General features: G+C 40.5%; 1 protein-coding gene across 1 annotated transcript in view; it reads left to right on the top strand.

Annotated features, from left to right (window-relative positions):
- The window catches only part of LOC143279982 (laminin subunit alpha-like), a 305,618-nt gene that overhangs the window by 26,137 nt on the left and 262,488 nt on the right, over positions 1–16,993 (top strand). The window contains exons 5-14 of the mRNA XM_076584380.1: positions 6,358–6,476; positions 6,696–6,786; positions 8,176–8,272; positions 8,817–8,992; positions 11,038–11,175; positions 13,509–13,646; positions 13,987–14,121; positions 15,174–15,311; positions 16,108–16,284; positions 16,807–16,965. Of these exons, the coding sequence (XP_076440495.1) occupies positions 6,358–6,476; positions 6,696–6,786; positions 8,176–8,272; positions 8,817–8,992; positions 11,038–11,175; positions 13,509–13,646; positions 13,987–14,121; positions 15,174–15,311; positions 16,108–16,284; positions 16,807–16,965 (1,368 nt within the window). The remainder of the gene's footprint in view (positions 1–6,357; positions 6,477–6,695; positions 6,787–8,175; positions 8,273–8,816; positions 8,993–11,037; positions 11,176–13,508; positions 13,647–13,986; positions 14,122–15,173; positions 15,312–16,107; positions 16,285–16,806; positions 16,966–16,993) is intronic.

The raw sequence follows: 16,993 nt of genomic DNA, 5'->3' as shown, positions 1-16,993 counted from the left end.
ATTGTGCTTGCAAAATCATGGATGATGGTCAGAATTCACAAACTTAGATTATTGATTTATATGAAACTTGAGAGAATTCTGAATAAGACCTAGAAAAACAGAATTCAGTTACCTTTTTTTAGTTTCTGAGATTCATACATTTGAGTCTCCTGGTGATAATAATAATAATAATAATAATAATACATAGTTTTTCTATGGCGCGATATCCAGCACCAATGCTGCTCAAAGCACCTTACATCATCCAGTTGACTATAAACATGCCTTAAAAAACACATCAACCGCTATCTGACAATGGAAAACATCCAGTGTGTTCATATGAATGAAAAAGCACACTTAAGAGATGAATCGGATTATAAAAGCTATGAAGTAAATGAGGCTTAGATTAAACAAAATGCATTTCATAGAACACACACACACACACACGCACACGCACACACATGCGCTCACACGCGCGCACACACACACACACGCGTGCGCACACACACACGCACACACATATATATATAGATGTCCCTCCCTTACAGACAAACACACACACTCACACACAGACACACAGACACACACACACTGACATTAAATATCAACTACACTAAAAACAAAATTCCATAAGCATTAAGATATTTCTTATTTTCTAACCTAGAATTCTGTTTGGACATACTAACATGCCTACACACTTACACATGCGTACCAGAGCACTGTACCTTCACAAACACATGCACGCACACACGCACGCGCGCGCGCACGCGCACACACACACACACACACACACACACACACACATGCCCATTAAAAATAACCAGATGGAAAAAATGCCATCACATCTAAGACCAAAACTACATAAAATAAACAATGCATTAAAACAGGACAACAAAAATACAAGTACAAAGATACTTGTTAACAGGCATACCTTGGTTTAACCGTTCCGCCCAGAACAAAAATGTTTACAGAAAAGGTAAGTTTTCAGATCACTGACATACTTCTGAGAAAATGTGGTTTTAAGTTTAGGAATATTCACATAGCTGTAACTATTTAATATGAAATTTCCCCAGCAAGTGAATGGCACCAGAATGCCAAGAATGACTTAAAGAACTTTGGAAATTCACTTAGTGTCACCACATGATTGCTGTTTAATTAAAATATTGCCTCGAAATCATGCTCACTGGGCCAAAACATTGAAAAATGAATGGGCAATGTTCCATGTTTTCACTCTTCCACAAAGAAATGTAGAAAAAAAACAACTAAGTTAGAATCAATCAACATTTTTTGAAAAAGTAGAATGCATGAACTTTGATCTGCATTATTAAGTTTGTATATATATATTTAATACATGTGTAATGATTGTTTCACCCCTTTTGTGACACACCTGAGAATACCTGTATAACACTTACTGAAGACAAGCTTGTGACAACACAAAACAACACAGTAGTATTCACCAGTTTTACCCACACTATTGTAACCAGGGACACAGTTCAGTCAGTGAATCACATGTTAATTTTCTTCAATGTTCCTGGTCCTGTTATGTTTCTTTGGTCTGCCTGGAGTCATTGAGGAGGGTGGTGTGGCCTGGCTGGTGAATAGTTCTGGCAGACTGGGGAAGGAGGCAGAGATTGGGAAGGGACAGTCTTTGAGGATCTGAGGCTGACAGGCATTGGACAGACCAGATTGTTCTTCTCTGGGTGAACAAACTCCCTGATCTCAGTGAATAAGAACTGTTTTTGTTCACTGCAACCATGTGGTTGAATAATGGGTTGGGGTTCATCAGGTAAGGTGGTGGGCAGTCTCATTGTGTCATGGATGTTCACCTTGAAAATGACTAGTGGACAATCACGCTGCCCTCAGCCTCATCAACTGAAAAAAATGTATTAGTTTGCAAAAGTGAAAAGACATTCTGGGAATGAGACCCACAATTAAGTACATACCTGTCAAATATGAAACTGATAATATTAGAAAAATCAAGGGCACACACACACACACACACACACACACACAACACACACAACACACACAAATCAAGTATGAACACACACACACACACACACACACACACACACACACACACAAAAAATTCAAGTATTCACACACACACACACACACACACACACACAATCTTTAACACACACACACACATACACACACACACACACACACACACACACACACAATCTTTAACTGGTAGTGAATGGTTTTCCAAACTTTTGCTTTCGCCTGGTCAGTTTGTTGCTAAAAATAGTATCAACATTATCAGCATTGTCACTTGTTGTAGATGGATTTCTCTGACGAGTTCAGTTATCATTTCCAGAAATTAAGTGATGCATGCTATTCCATCCATCTAAGTAACTTAAGTTTACCAAAACTCCACATGATTAAAAACATGTCAAACAAACATTCAAAGGGAAAGCTTCTTGAACAACAAAGACACAGCAAATTAGACTTAACGGATTCCGTGTCTTTGGGTTCATTCCTATTTTTCCACTGGCACAGGTTGACTATCTTCATTATCACTGCTAAAATCTTTGATTTCTGATAGTTTTTCACCACCTAAGTTCTCTGTCACTTCTTCAGTGAGATCTGGTGAGGTGAAAGAAAGCAGATCATGAAACTTCTGTTGAAAATGTAGCTGAATTGGAAACAACCATGGTAGAATACAACCTTCATTCCATTGATGGCTGTTGACGAAATGACTTGAGGCACTCGAGTTGATTTTTTTGTTCTTGACCTCGTGTATACTATAGGTTGGTAGCCTTGCAGTTAAATTATTTATTCTCTCTCCTTCATTTTCTCTCTGTCTTGTTGTGCAATGTGTGTGTGCACGTGTGTGTGCAAGTGTGCGTGTGTGTGTGTTTATGTACATATGTAGCTTATGTAAAGATATGCACACTTCAAAATTGGTATACATTTATCACGGTTGAAAAAAATATAATGTGAGTTCAGTATTACAGATAGAAGTCCCATAACTACTGAAAATTGGCATTTACGGGATTGAAAATTACTGAAGGGCATTTTAGGATGCAGGCAGGTCTGTATACCATATAGTCATTTGTTTTGGCCAGTACATCAGCCGCTTTGTAAATTTAGGTCAAAGGTCAAGGCCACATCAGTGTGTCTTTTTGCTTGATTTCTCCCTGATTCTTATGTTTGAAGTGAGTGAGTCTTAAAGGCCTTGCCTCTCTTGTTCATGTTTGATGAAGTGAGTGAGTCTTAAAGGCCTTGCCTCGCATGTTCATGTTTGATGAAAATGATGATGATGATGATGATGGCTGGTTCTTCGCTTGTGAAGACCAGTGGGAAGTTCCCGCCAGGGATGGGCGGCATGCCTTTTGATGTCTAATTAGTCCAATCCGTGATCTGCAGAGTCTGTGGCATGTGGGCAGGTGTAGATCTGGCCTGCGTTGCTGGGCTGCGGACCTGGGTCTTTCCTTCTCCTTCTTTTCTCCTGGATGTTCAGTCGTCTGGTTTCCTCCAATTATTGGGTTCCCCTGAGCGTTGAAGATCTCCAGCTACCTCTATCTGATGCTGACTGCTCCCATGTCTTGGGGTTGATGTCCGCTTGGTATAGTTGCTTCTTCAGTTGGTCCTTTAATCTTTTCTGTGGTGCGCCTGTATTGCATTTGCCTTGGACCAACTCCCCATTGAATACTGCTTTCGGCATGTGAGTGTCAGGCATCCAGCTGATGTGTTCTGCCCAGCGAAGTTGTTTCAGCATGAGCATTGACTTGATGCTTTGCAGTTGAGCTCTTTCTAGGACTTCTATGTTCGTTATGTACTGTAAAGTTCGGTCTATAAGCCGCGACTTTTTACCCCAGCTTCAACCTCTGCGGCTTATACAATGATGCGGCTTATTTGCGGATTTTAACGATCCCGGGAGTGTCACGTTCTCGTCTATTCTTAGCTGCCCTTCAACTCACCAAAATCATGATTTCTGTCCATGAATTTTTGGATGAGCTTCAGGATTTATAAATCAAATCCGCACACATTAAAGCCTTCAGATCAGCATTCAGTTCTACTCTGCTCAAGCGTACACCCTCATCATGCCGAAAACACGACATTAGGCCTATGATGCAGCCTTCAAATTGAAGGCGATCGACCTAGCAGACGACAGTGCAAGTGACAAACCAGCAGCGACCTCCACCTTCATGCTCATGAAGTGAAAGCGAGGCTGAAGTTAGTGACAAGATGGCGGAGGAAGCTGTGCCGGTTCTCTTCAACTCAGACACTGAAGACGAAGATTTTAGTGGATTCAGTGAGCAGGATGACATTGAATAAATGTGACTATCCCTAAATTATGGATCTTATTTTCGTTGTGTTTTTTATTATTTTTTTGTGGCACTAGCAGTATTTTCACTTGCTTCTCTTTGTGTTGTTCCCGCTTGTGTTTATTTCATAACCTACAGTATCGGCAGCTTTTCTGTAATATCAGTATGTGTTCCAGTACCGGATATAAGTGCGGCTTATAAACCAGTGCGGCTTATGTATGTATAAAGTTCAATTTTTTCCAAAATTTAGTGGGTGCGGCTTATATACCAGTGCGCTCAATAGACCGAACTTTACGATAGTCCTTCCATTTGATGCCCATGATAGACCGAAGGCATCTCTGATGGAACTGCTCCATCCGCTTTGTTTCCGGTACAGCACCCATGCCTCTGATCCATATAGTAGTGTTGACAGTACAGCAGCTCGGTAGGCTTGCATCTTTGTGGAGAGTCGCAAAGAGTGGTTTTTCCATACTCTTTTCTGGAGGCGGCCAAATGCACTGCTTGCCTTTGAGAGGCGGTTGTCCACATCTTTGGTCACTTGTAGCATCATTTGATATGACGCTGCCCAGGTAGGTGAATTGCTCTACCATGTAAAGGGGATGGCATCAGTGCTTATGTAGGGAGCAGTGTACATGGTCCCTGGTGCTTTTTGGTGGAGGACTTCAGTTTTCTTCAGACTTATAGTCAGACAGAATGCCTTGGCTGCCTGTGAAAAATGGTCTACGATGACCTGCAGAGGAGCTTCTCTGTGTGCCAGGAGGGCGCAGTCATCTGCAATGAGCAGGTCCAGGATAGCTTCTTCTGAGGTCTTCGTGTGGGCCATGAGCCTTCGTAAGTTGAATACGCTGCCGTCGGTCCTGAATCTGATATAAATGCCCTCGTCTATATCCTCCTTTGCTTCTCTCTTGATTAAAATGAGTGAGTTTTAAAGGCCTTGCCTCACTTGTTCATTTCATACTTTTAAAAATATTTTTGTGTTCTAAAAAAAATCTGCTTGTTAAGCAAACAGATTTGAAAAACAAGCTCAGAATTTATTTAAGATGAGATAAGTAGCAAGTGACAATTTAACTTATTTGATGAAACATTTAAAGTTACTGTAATCATAAATCTTACTCTTCGACTCCCAGAACTATTTGTAATTGTTGAAAAAACCAAAACAACAACAACAACAAAGCATGAAAAACACCAATGTCTTGGAAAAAAAACAACAAAAAAACCCCCAGCAGAAAATAGAATAATGCTGAAAAGGAATAATATGATTATATGTTTGATGTTGACTCCTGGTCTTGGGAAGATAACTCAAATTTTGGACCCCACCTCCCCTCCTCAAAAAAAACAAAAAAAAACCCAACCAACCAACCAACCAACCAAACAAACAAACAAAAAATCCCGAAGAAGGTTTCGGAAGAAAAGAAGAAAATCCAAGTCTCTATATTTTATGGAAGGGAAATAGTGTTAAACTATTTGCAAATGTATAAGATGCAGCAATCAAGTGTACTTATGTTGTTTTCCTCCACTGTCATGTTTTTCTACACATTAACACTATACATAAATGCTCACACACACACTCACACACACACACACACACTCACACACACACACTATTATATAATAGTGCAACACACAAGCGCACTATAAACAGTATTTCGGCTTGAACCTTTCATCTGGAGGGTTTCAACATAAATGAAATCCCAAAATGTCACTTTTTTAAATGTGGGTTTTTTTTTCAACACCTGCATCACACACAGTCCGACACCATATCTGTCGCTGTATTTTGTAGCATGTAGTAAACCACAATCATTCATTTGATCAACAACACTAGTTCGTTCGTTTATTTATTTATAGTCTGTTCATCTAAGATGATGATATTAGACTGAAACATCACTAGTTTAGGGTGTTTTTTTTCATATTTTTTAATGTTGCTATTGTCATCGTTGTGTGGCAAATCAAACATGATTCTAGCCACCTCTCCTATAATGTACATCCTGGCAGTGATGTTGATAAGCTCAACAACTTTTCACTTTCAGAAAAAAAAGAGCCAAACTTGCTGAGTTACACCTTCAAACATGTTATTGTCAGCTGGTTGTGTGCATTGTGTGGACAGCTTGCCAGTGTTACGGTCACTCTGACGAGTGTGTGTTTGACGAGGAAGTGGAGAACATGCGACAGAGTATCGACATTCATGGCAACTATGAAGGGGGTGGTGTTTGCCAGAACTGCAGAGTGAGTGTGCTGAAAACTTGATGTGTGTTTGTGTGTGTGTGTCTGTATGTTTGTGTCTCTGTTTGTGTTTGTGTGTGTATGCATGCATGCAGTGATTATTATTTCATTTATTGTGAAAACCAATGTAATTATACTGCTTTTTATCTTGTGTTTGTGCTTGTAATTAACCAGCATCAGTGAGTTCAGAAAATGAAGTGTCTGTGTTTTGTTTCCCTGCAGGACAATACGATGGGTATCAACTGTGAACAGTGTGTGCCAACCTACTACCGCCCATTTGGAGTGGATCGCAGTGACCCCAATGCCTGCATACGTATGTGGCATGAAGTTGTAATTTTTACCAGTTTATCAGTTCTTTGAAACAAAGTTACCAGTTGGTTTTATGCACTGAAACATATCTGCACACACATGCACCGGCCCACACAGGCTCATGTGTGGGCATGCATGCACACATGCATTGATGTTTACACATACAGAAACTAACCCTTTCAGCTCTTAAAGGTCTTCTGCTTGTGCAGCCCTCCCAGCTGTGTGTTGTGTGCCATCTTTGTTGTGTGCCATATGTGTTGTGTGACACCATCTGTGTTGTGTGCCATCTCTGTTGTGTGCCATCTGTATTGTGTGACACCATCTGTGTTGTGTGTCATCTGTGTTGTGTGTCATCTGTGTTGTGTGACACCATCTGTGTTGTGTGCCATCTTTGTTGTGTGCCATCTGTGTTGTGTGACACCATCTGTGTTGTGTGACATCTTTATTGTGTGCCATCTGTGTTGTGTGACACCATCTGTGTTGTGTGACATCTCTGTTGTGTGCCATCTGTGTTGTGTGACACCATCTGTGTTGTGTGCCATCTGTGTTGTGTGACACCATCTGTGTTGTGTGCTGTCTGTGTTGTGTGCCACCATCTGTGTTGTGTGCCATCTGTGTTGTGTGACACCATCTGTGTTGTATGACACCATCTGTGTTGCGTGTGACACCATCTGTGTTGCGTGTGACACCATCTGTGTATTCTGTGACACCATCTGTGTATTGTGTGACACCATCTGTGTTGTGTGACACCATCTGTGTGTTGTGTGACACCATCTGTGTGTTGTGTGACACCATCTGTGTGTATCTCTGTGTTGTGTGACACCATCTGTGTGTTGTGTGACACCACCATCTGTGTGTTGTGTGACACCATCTGTGTGTTATGTGACACCATCTGTGTGTATCTCTGTGTTGTGTGACACCATCTGTGTGTTGTGTGACACCATTTGTGTGTATCTCTGTGTTGTGTGACACCATCTGTGTGTTGTGTGACACCATCTGTGTTGTGTGACATCATGTCTTTTGTGTGACACCATCTGTGTGTTGTGTGACACCATCTGTGTGTATCTCTGTGTTGTGTGACACCATCTGTGTGTTGTGTGACACCATCTGTGTTGTGTGACATCATGTGTTTTGTGTGACACCATCTGTGTTCTGTGACACCATGTGTGTTGTGTGACACCATCTGTTGTGTGAAACCATAAGTTGTGTGACACCATGTGTAGTGTGGCATCATGTGTTGTGTGACAACATCTATGTTGTGTGACACCATGTGTTATGTGTGACACCATGTGTTGTGTGACACCATGTGTTGTGTGACATATGTGTTGTGTGTGACACCATGTGTTGTGTGACACTATGTACATCCTGTGACACCATGTGTGTTGTGTGACAGCCTGTCAGTGTGACCTGAGGGTGTCCACTGGGGAGTGTGAGGAAGGCAGTGGGCGCTGTTTGTGCCGCCCTGAATACGCTGGGCTGAACTGTGACAGGTGAGCAGGAATGACAGGGTGGAGAGTTGTGGGGAGATAAGGGGAGATAAGGGCAGGGAGTGAGATAGTGAACATGGTTTGATGCTGTATGATGACATGTTGAAGATCCTTTAAGTGAGGCATGATGAAGGTGGAATGGAAATGCAACTGACTCCAGTTGGTGACTTGAATAGAAACTTAAGTAGCAAATAATAAGCTTGGACCCACGGAAAACAGTTCATTAACTGGGGAGAAAAACGGCCCACTCCCTGAAAGGTGTGTGTTTGAGTTGTAGCCCATCAATGCAGAAGAAGAAATGACAAAATTGAAGAGCTCATAGATTCAGTTGCAGTTAAATAATAATTAATCTTAACTTCTATGTGAGTTTGTTTGTGCATATGTGCATGCATACATGTGTGCAAGCATGGATATATGTTTGTATATGTATGTGTAGTGTGAGCTTGTCATGCATATGCAAGTGCATTGGTAGTGTATCACCTTGTCTCTGTGCATTTGAAATCATATGCCATCAGACTTATGATCAGAACATGTTTTGACTTGACAGGTGTAATGCGGGTTACTATGGTTACCCAAACTGCATACCATGTGACTGCCATGTCAGCGGAACAGAGGATGATGTTTGCACTGTTGCTGCTGGCTCCTGCCCCTGCAAGGTCAACTATGATGGCCGCAAGTGTGACATGTGTGCTCTGGGATACTACGACTTTCCAGAGTGCAAATGTAAGATGAGGCTTGATATTTTGTGCATAAGTGTTGTAATTGATAGCAGATGCTTGATATGAACTGTTTTGCATATTGTCCTTGAGTGATGATGAGAATATTCAAGTTTAGAATGAGTATTTTTGTAATAGATGTGTAGGTCAGCTATGGATCCATCAGAACTGGAAGCTGCAACAATACTGAACTGAATTTGAGCCAGTTTAGGCACTGTTTTGCTTTGAATCATTACAAACAGTATTCAGTGGTTGTACTGTATTCAGATTAGTATGTTTAATGATGTGTAAAGTTATCATCATCATCATCAAGCCATGATCATCCTTACAGTCACGTGGAGGTGAGTGGTCTACAGTGTGAGCATCACATGCTGTACTGAGTTAATGACAGAAGCAAATGATGAAAACACACTTTTTGTGGTCATGGTAATATGTATTGTTTCAACCATAGCAAGCTACAGCCAAAGTGTTTAATTTGTTTACAAAGACAGGAAGTGTACTAGAGAAACACAAGAGTTAAGAGAACCCGCTCTTTATTGGTTATTGCATCATTTGGTGTATACAGAATACAGAATACTTTATTATCTCAACAAGAGAAATTGATTTGTGGTGAAAAACACATAAATAATACAGAAGAATCACAGTCATTCAACATGTATATATAAAAGCCATAAAATGCTTCATTGTCAGCCCAGAGCAAACCATGCATACAATCAGTAATCACAGTAGACAACAACACAACAACAAATACCATTAAAAGGTTACTTGGAGTAAATCACATATTCATACACCCCAGCATACATTTTTTTCATGGAGTCACATGTTTAATTATTAATTATTGTGATTGATAGCTGAATTGACGTTGGAATAAAGCTGCATTTGGTTCTGTTTTGTTTTGGTTTTTTGGGGTGGTTTTTTTGGAACAAAGAAATGTTTGCCTGCAGGTAAGAGTTGATAATAACATGGCTGCTGTTGCTTGAGATGCATGTGTCTTTCTGTCATACTCTGACATTGTACAATTCACTCAAGCTGCCCTGTCTCTCACCCACAACCTTACTGCACACATTCACAATCTTGTTCAGCATATTTTTATTCGTAAGTAGTTCTCTTTACACCAGGAGGAACATTTTTTAACTCGCTCAAAATAAACCATATCAGAATTTGACAGATCTAGGACTGAGTCATCAGAATACTTAATTAAAGAAGTTGTGTCTGAGCCAGTGCAGTCATTTGTATACAGTGTGCAAAGAACTAGTGACAGGACTGCACATTTAGGGGTGCCAGTGGGAGATTTCTTCACAGAAGATAGAGCTTGTCCAAAAGGGACTGAGCTCTTTGAACAAGAAAACTGTTACCCATAAAATGAGGTTTGGACTGGTGTTAAATGAAAGCAGTTTATGTACCATGAGATGTGGCTGTGTTTAATGCCGTAGTAAAGTCAATGAATAAAAATGTGCACAAATGAATTTGGTTTCTCCAGATAAAGCAAGAGTGTGAGCGTAGCATCATTAGTATCTATTTTCAAACTGGTATTGATTATGTTTTGGTGTTGTGTATACTAGAATGTGCTTCAGGATAACACATTTTTATTTCATGACAACTGGGGTCAGGGCTATGAGGCGGTAGTCATTTCAAGAAACAGGTTTTTGTTCTTTGCACTGGGCTGATCACTGAATGTTTCCACAAAGCAGGTTCACTACAATCCTTCAGAGACCACATAAACGGGCTACTGAACACACCACACAACTGTGAGGCACCTGTCTTCAGGTACCATCCACTGATCCCACCATGCATACTGCATTTTTGAAAAGCAGATTCAACAGTGCAAGGGTCAATGGATAACACATTCAACTTAGAGACATTTCCTTTAAGAGGGGCAGTTATTTGTTTCTAGTTCTTTGTTGAGATTGCTTCATTCAGAGCATATAATGTGCAGAAATAGCATTTTTGCTGGCATTTTTTAAAACGGCTGTGGCTGCCTGTTGTGTTAGAGTGGGAATGTGGTGCTGATGTGAGGTGTGAAGTCACAGACAGGTGTGATCTTTTTTGCAGCTTGTGACTGTAATCCCATCGGCTCCATTGGCACAAAGTGTGACTTTGAGACTGGCCAGTGTGACTGTCACAGCAGCTATGCCAGTCGTGACTGCAGTGCCTGTGCTGACGGATACTTTGGATATCCCAACTGTGACTGTGAGTTCTTCTACCATAGACAGAAGTTGCAGTGTTGAATTTAGTGTTAATCTGTGGTATGTTTATGTGTTGCTGTCATGTAGTTCTGTCAGGAGACTGGTTTTTGACTCACTTGTGTAAACAATGTGAGTATGCAATAACCTGGTGTTCGGTTGTGTGTGTTTGTGTGTGTGTGTGTGTGTGTGTGTGTGCATGTATGTATATCTGTATGTTTGTATGTCTGTGGTAAACTTAAACATTGTCATTTTCTCTGGAAATACTTAGTCAGTTGATACCAAATTTGGCATAACAATAGCAAATGATCAGTTCTTTCCATACATTCTAATCATAATGATATTGCATTTCTGGGAAGGGCATGGAAAGGATTTGAATATTTTCACCCAAAAGTACTGTTACATTTTTCTTTTTTTATACATAAAACGTAGCTTTTTTATGTGACATACTGACACACTGAACAGTAGCAGTTAATTGATATTTATGTTGCTGAAAATGGAACTTCAAATTCATGTTTTTGTTGCTGAAAATGGAACTTCTTTTGCTCAGTATGGAAGTTACATTAACACACACATCTCATAATGTGCCTGTTAATGGGACGTTATACTTATAGGCTGAAAACATTATTAGTAATGGAGATAATTTTCTTAAAACAGATCTCACTTATCTAAAACATTACATCTTAAAACATGACTCTAGGCATAAAAAAGCTTTTGTGTTATATACTCAGTGGGAAGGTCTTACACTATCAACATTTGAGGAGGATGCTAACTGCAACTTTGATGTTTTTACTGCATATGAATATTTTAAAGAGGATACTGCATTAAAGAGTATGAGCATATCAAATATGATGATGGCAGACATCTTGCGAGATCAACTCTGGCACAGGCATTCAATCAATAATATTGCGCAAAGGCCTAAAAAAAGACAAAAAAAAACAGTGCATATATGTCCCCAATGAGCATACAAAATAAACAAAAATTCTATTTTCAGTGCGCATTAATTGTCGGTCATATCAAGTCCCATTGCGCATGTGTGAAGAAAGTGAACTCTGACATGTCTGCCAAAAGGAAAGGAACGAAAATCACACCAAATGGTTTGTTGTTGCATCAAGACCTGAATTTTGTACGAACGTCGCTGCTGCTAAACTTACCTTTACCACGGCGGAGCGAAACTTTTGACCTTCATATGCGAATTTTACTCATCTTTGGACAGAACACATCTCAGCTTTGGCAGTACGATACATTGTCAGGGCAGCCACGTAGCAGATGATACAGCGCTAGGGATATCTATACTCCTATTAACCGTAAACAGACAGGTTCGAACCTTTGGTTCATCTTGCCTGAAACACACTTAAACTTCAGGATAAGTGTAACACTGTCTAGCAAATAAATTCCTACACAATGTTATCCTACCCCATCTAAACCCCCCTAACCTTCCTCCCCCCCAGCCCCTCCAAAAAAAAGCATGCATAAAGAAAAAACACTGCAGATCTGCATATGTGCATGTGCACCAACACACACACACACACACACACACACACACACACACACACACACACACACCAGTCTCAATCTCTGCCCACTCCCAAAAGTAAAATGCAGCACATATACCACATGCACCTACCACATCATGAGTTGAGACTAGCAAAACATTAGTGTACCAACATACGTATACATATCACACATATTGTATACTGTATTGAATTGTATTTGTATATAATATTGGTGGAGACACACACACACACACACACACACACACACACACACACACACACGGAGATGTGTGTGTGTGTGTGTGTGTGTGTGTGTGCACAGTGAGAACGCACACACACAAAATCTCACTCTGTCTGTCTGTCTGTCTGTCTGTCTCTCTCTCTCTCTCTCTCTCTCTATATATATATATATATATATATATGTGTGTGTGTGTGTGTGTGTGTGTGTGTTAAAAATGTTGTAGACTGTATTGTGTTACAGAGAGAGAGAGAGAGAGGGGGGGATGAGAGAGGGAGGATACATATATCAGTGTTAGTCTGTTGGATTTTGTGCTGATCACACGTGAGTCTTGAAGGCCTTGCCTCTCTTGTTGTATAATTTTCTCACAATATTTTATGGCTTTGTTAAAAGAACATGGATTAATTTTGATTTTCATGACTATAGAGGGCATGAACTGGATTCATCATTGTGATTGTTACCTATGCATATTCCTTTGGTAGGTTTAAGGTTGTTCTTTGTGTATCAAGTATTTAATTGTGATGCATATCTGCACATGTGATCTGCAGTGTTGATGGACACTTCAGTCCAGGTTTGTGAGAAAAATGATATGTGTGGCTGTTTCAGTCTGTGCCTGTGACCCATCAGGCACAGTAGAGGAGATCTGTGACAAGGAGGTGGGCACTTGTATGTGCAAGCAGAACTACACAGGGGGGAGGTGTGATCGTTGTGAGCCTGGCTTCTTTGGCTTCCCCGACTGCAGAGGTAAACTTGGATTGCAGCAGTATGGACAGAATAGTTGTGTGAAATAAATTGTAAGGTTTAAAGTGGTCTTAGAGAGTATGAGGGTGGGAGCATACTGAGTGACTATGTTGCTGAGCTTAAATGTGCTGAAAGTTAAGTGTCTGTGCTTGATTTGACCAATTGCTACAGAAGTTTCTGTTATTATTTCATACATGAAAGTAAATTGTAATGTAGGAATAAATAGTGATTGAGTGGATGAGATCTTACCATTTGATATATCAATACCTGTTTGGATTTTGACTTATGAATGATTATTATGCTGTATTCATTATTGTACTGATGATGTTGGTTTCCTGTTTAGAGTGCCAGTGCAAGGAGCCTGGCTCTCACAGTGAAGTTTGCAGTGACCGTGGCCAGTGTTCTTGTAAACCCAACTTTGCTGGTCTGGATTGTGGGCGTTGTGCTGCTGGTTACTACCGCTATCCTGACTGTGTCCGTAAGTGGTTGACTTTCATGCCTTGTGTGAGTATGCTGTTTTTGGTAAGGACAGGTTAGATAGAAGTGGGTGTATACCAAGTTGCAGAAAGGTTTATCCATTTCTTCCTGAACCAGTTAAATATGAGGCATTATTAAATAACATAAAATTGTTTTTATGATGCATAATCAGTTTTCACTCTTTTAGCAAGAGGGATAACAAAAAAATTGCATAGTATTTGTATTACCCTTTTTGTCACAACAGATTTCTCTGTGTGAAATTTGGTCTGCTCTCCCTAGGGAGAGCATGTCCCTACACTGTCAACGCCACCCATTTTTTTTGTATTTTTTCCTGCCTGCAATTTCATTTGTTTTCCTATCCAGGTGGATTTTTCTACAGTTTTGCCAGGGACAACCCTTTTGTTGACATGGGTTCTTATATGTGTGCTAAATGCATGCTGCACATGGGACCTCAGTTTATTGTCTAATCCAAATGACTAGCATCCAGACCATCACTCAAGGTCTGGTGGAGGGAGAGAAAATACTGGCGACTGCCGGTGTGATTCGAACCAGTGCGCTCAGATTCTCTTACTTCCTAGGCAGACGCGTTCCTCAAGACCAACACTCCAGTGAAGCAGTATATTCAGTTTGTCATACTTCTAGGAAGACACAGATAAAGAGAACATGAAATAAGATGTGTTAAGAGAGACGCAAGTATGTGTATAGGTAACTGGGCACACACATAAAAGAGAATTAGTGTATGGGGGACTCAGAATGAGGGGCATGCGAGTAATGCCACGAAACTGTGCAGATGATGGAGCAGCAAAAAAAAAAAAAAAAAAAAGAAAAAAAGAATTAGGCTGAAAAAAAAGATTATCATTATTTGTAGACATGACACATTTTTATAATTCATAGTGGGAAGTTTGATTTGTAAGGTTATCTGGAAGAAAATTTCTGATGTTCCTTATTTCACAAAATTCACAAAATTCAGAAGTGTGCATTTCCTTTTTAGATCACGAGTTTGGAAGCAGATGGATCCATATTTGAAATTGTGCTTTCTCTTTGTCCTTCCAGCATGCCAGTGTGACCTGTACGGGTCTTTGAGTGTATCATGTGACCAGGTCGCAGGCCAGTGCAGCTGCCGAGACAACTTTGAAGGGCAGATGTGCCAGCAGTGCAAGGAGAATTTCTACAACTACCCTATGTGTGAAGGTCAGTACTGTACACAAAATACATGGAAGAGGATATTTAATTCACATATTGTTTTCAGGATCTACAAAAGAATACATATAAACAAATCAATAAATAAAAGATAGTATGCACATATATTTGAAGAGGGCATACATTATAAATAACAACAGCACAAGGTACATTGGAAAAATGCCAGAATGTATAAACCAACAACACTTTTAACTTTTTGCATATATTTTTATTCATATTTAAAAAAATGTTTAATGTTTTTTGTGGTTAGTTTTCAAATGGAAATGATTATTTGCAACAAAAGAATGCACACTTGGACACAATAGTTTTCAAACGGAAATGATTATTTGCAACAAAAGAATGCACACTTGGACACAATAGTTTTCAAATGGAAATGATTATTTGCAACAAAAGAATGCACACTTGGACACAATAGTTTTCAAACGAAAATGATTATTTGCAGCAAAAGAATGCACACATGGACACAATAGTTTTCAAACGGAAATGATTATTTGCAACAAAAGAATGCACACTTGGACACAATAGTTTTCAAACGGAAATGATTATTTGCAACAAAAGAATGCATACTTGGACACAATAGTTTTCAAACGGAAATGATTATTTGCAACAAAAGAATGCACACGTGGACACACTCACACATGCACACACACTTCTTTCCTTTTCCTTCACTCACACACATTGTCAGGTTCAGCAGTGGACAAGATTGAAAATTACCTTACTGCATACATCATTGCAGTTGTTCATGTTTTCCTCAATGAAAAAAAGACCCAACGGAAATGTTTGGCAGTGTGCAACTGTAACCCAGCGGGGTCCAAGGAGATCCCAGGCTATCCCCTGGGTGGCTGTGGCATCATCACGGTGGGCCTGCTGTGTGAGTGCAAGGAGAAAGTGCAGGGACGCATCTGTGACCAGTGCCAGCCGGGGTACTGGAACCTGGACCGCAACAATGCACAGGGCTGTCAGGGTGTGTCTTGGACTGTCTTGTCTCAGTGTGTGTGTTTGTGTGTGTGTGCGTGCGTGTGTGTGTGTGTGTGCGTGCGTGTGTGTGTGTGTGTATGTGTGTGTGTGTGTATTTTACTTACAGTTGTTCACACACTAGCATGCACTTACTCACACTCACTCACACCCACACACCCACACACGCACGCACGCGCGCACACACACACACACATACATACACACACACACACACACACACACACACAACACACAACACACAAGACACAGACACAACACACACACACACACACACACACACACACACACACACACATACACATACACACAAAAACAACAACCAAAAGCAAAAACAAAACAAAACCACACACACATGCACACCCACACGCACACGCACACACACACTTCCATCTAACCCAGTCCTTGCACATACACTTGTAAGAATATCATAGTTGGAACAGAAGACAAGTTGATTAATAACCTGCACATGTTCAACACTTGTTGATGCTATTGTGTCTGTATTCAACAGAATGCACCTGTCACCAACCAGGCACCCTGACAGGGAGTAATGTGTGTAACACCCACACCGGGCAGTGCATGTGCAAACCTGATGTGGGGGGCCGGGACTGTGACACCTGTCGGGATGGCTACTATGATTTGCAGAAGAACAATCCTTTTGGCTGTACCAGTAAGTATTGTCTGGGGGATTTCTTTGC

Source organism: Babylonia areolata, chromosome 3 (assembly GCF_041734735.1).
Source record: "Babylonia areolata isolate BAREFJ2019XMU chromosome 3, ASM4173473v1, whole genome shotgun sequence".
Classification (NCBI taxonomy): domain Eukaryota; kingdom Metazoa; phylum Mollusca; class Gastropoda; order Neogastropoda; family Buccinidae; genus Babylonia; species Babylonia areolata.
The sequence above is the reverse complement of the archived record's forward strand: the minus strand, read 5'-3'. Positions and strand labels throughout refer to the sequence as shown.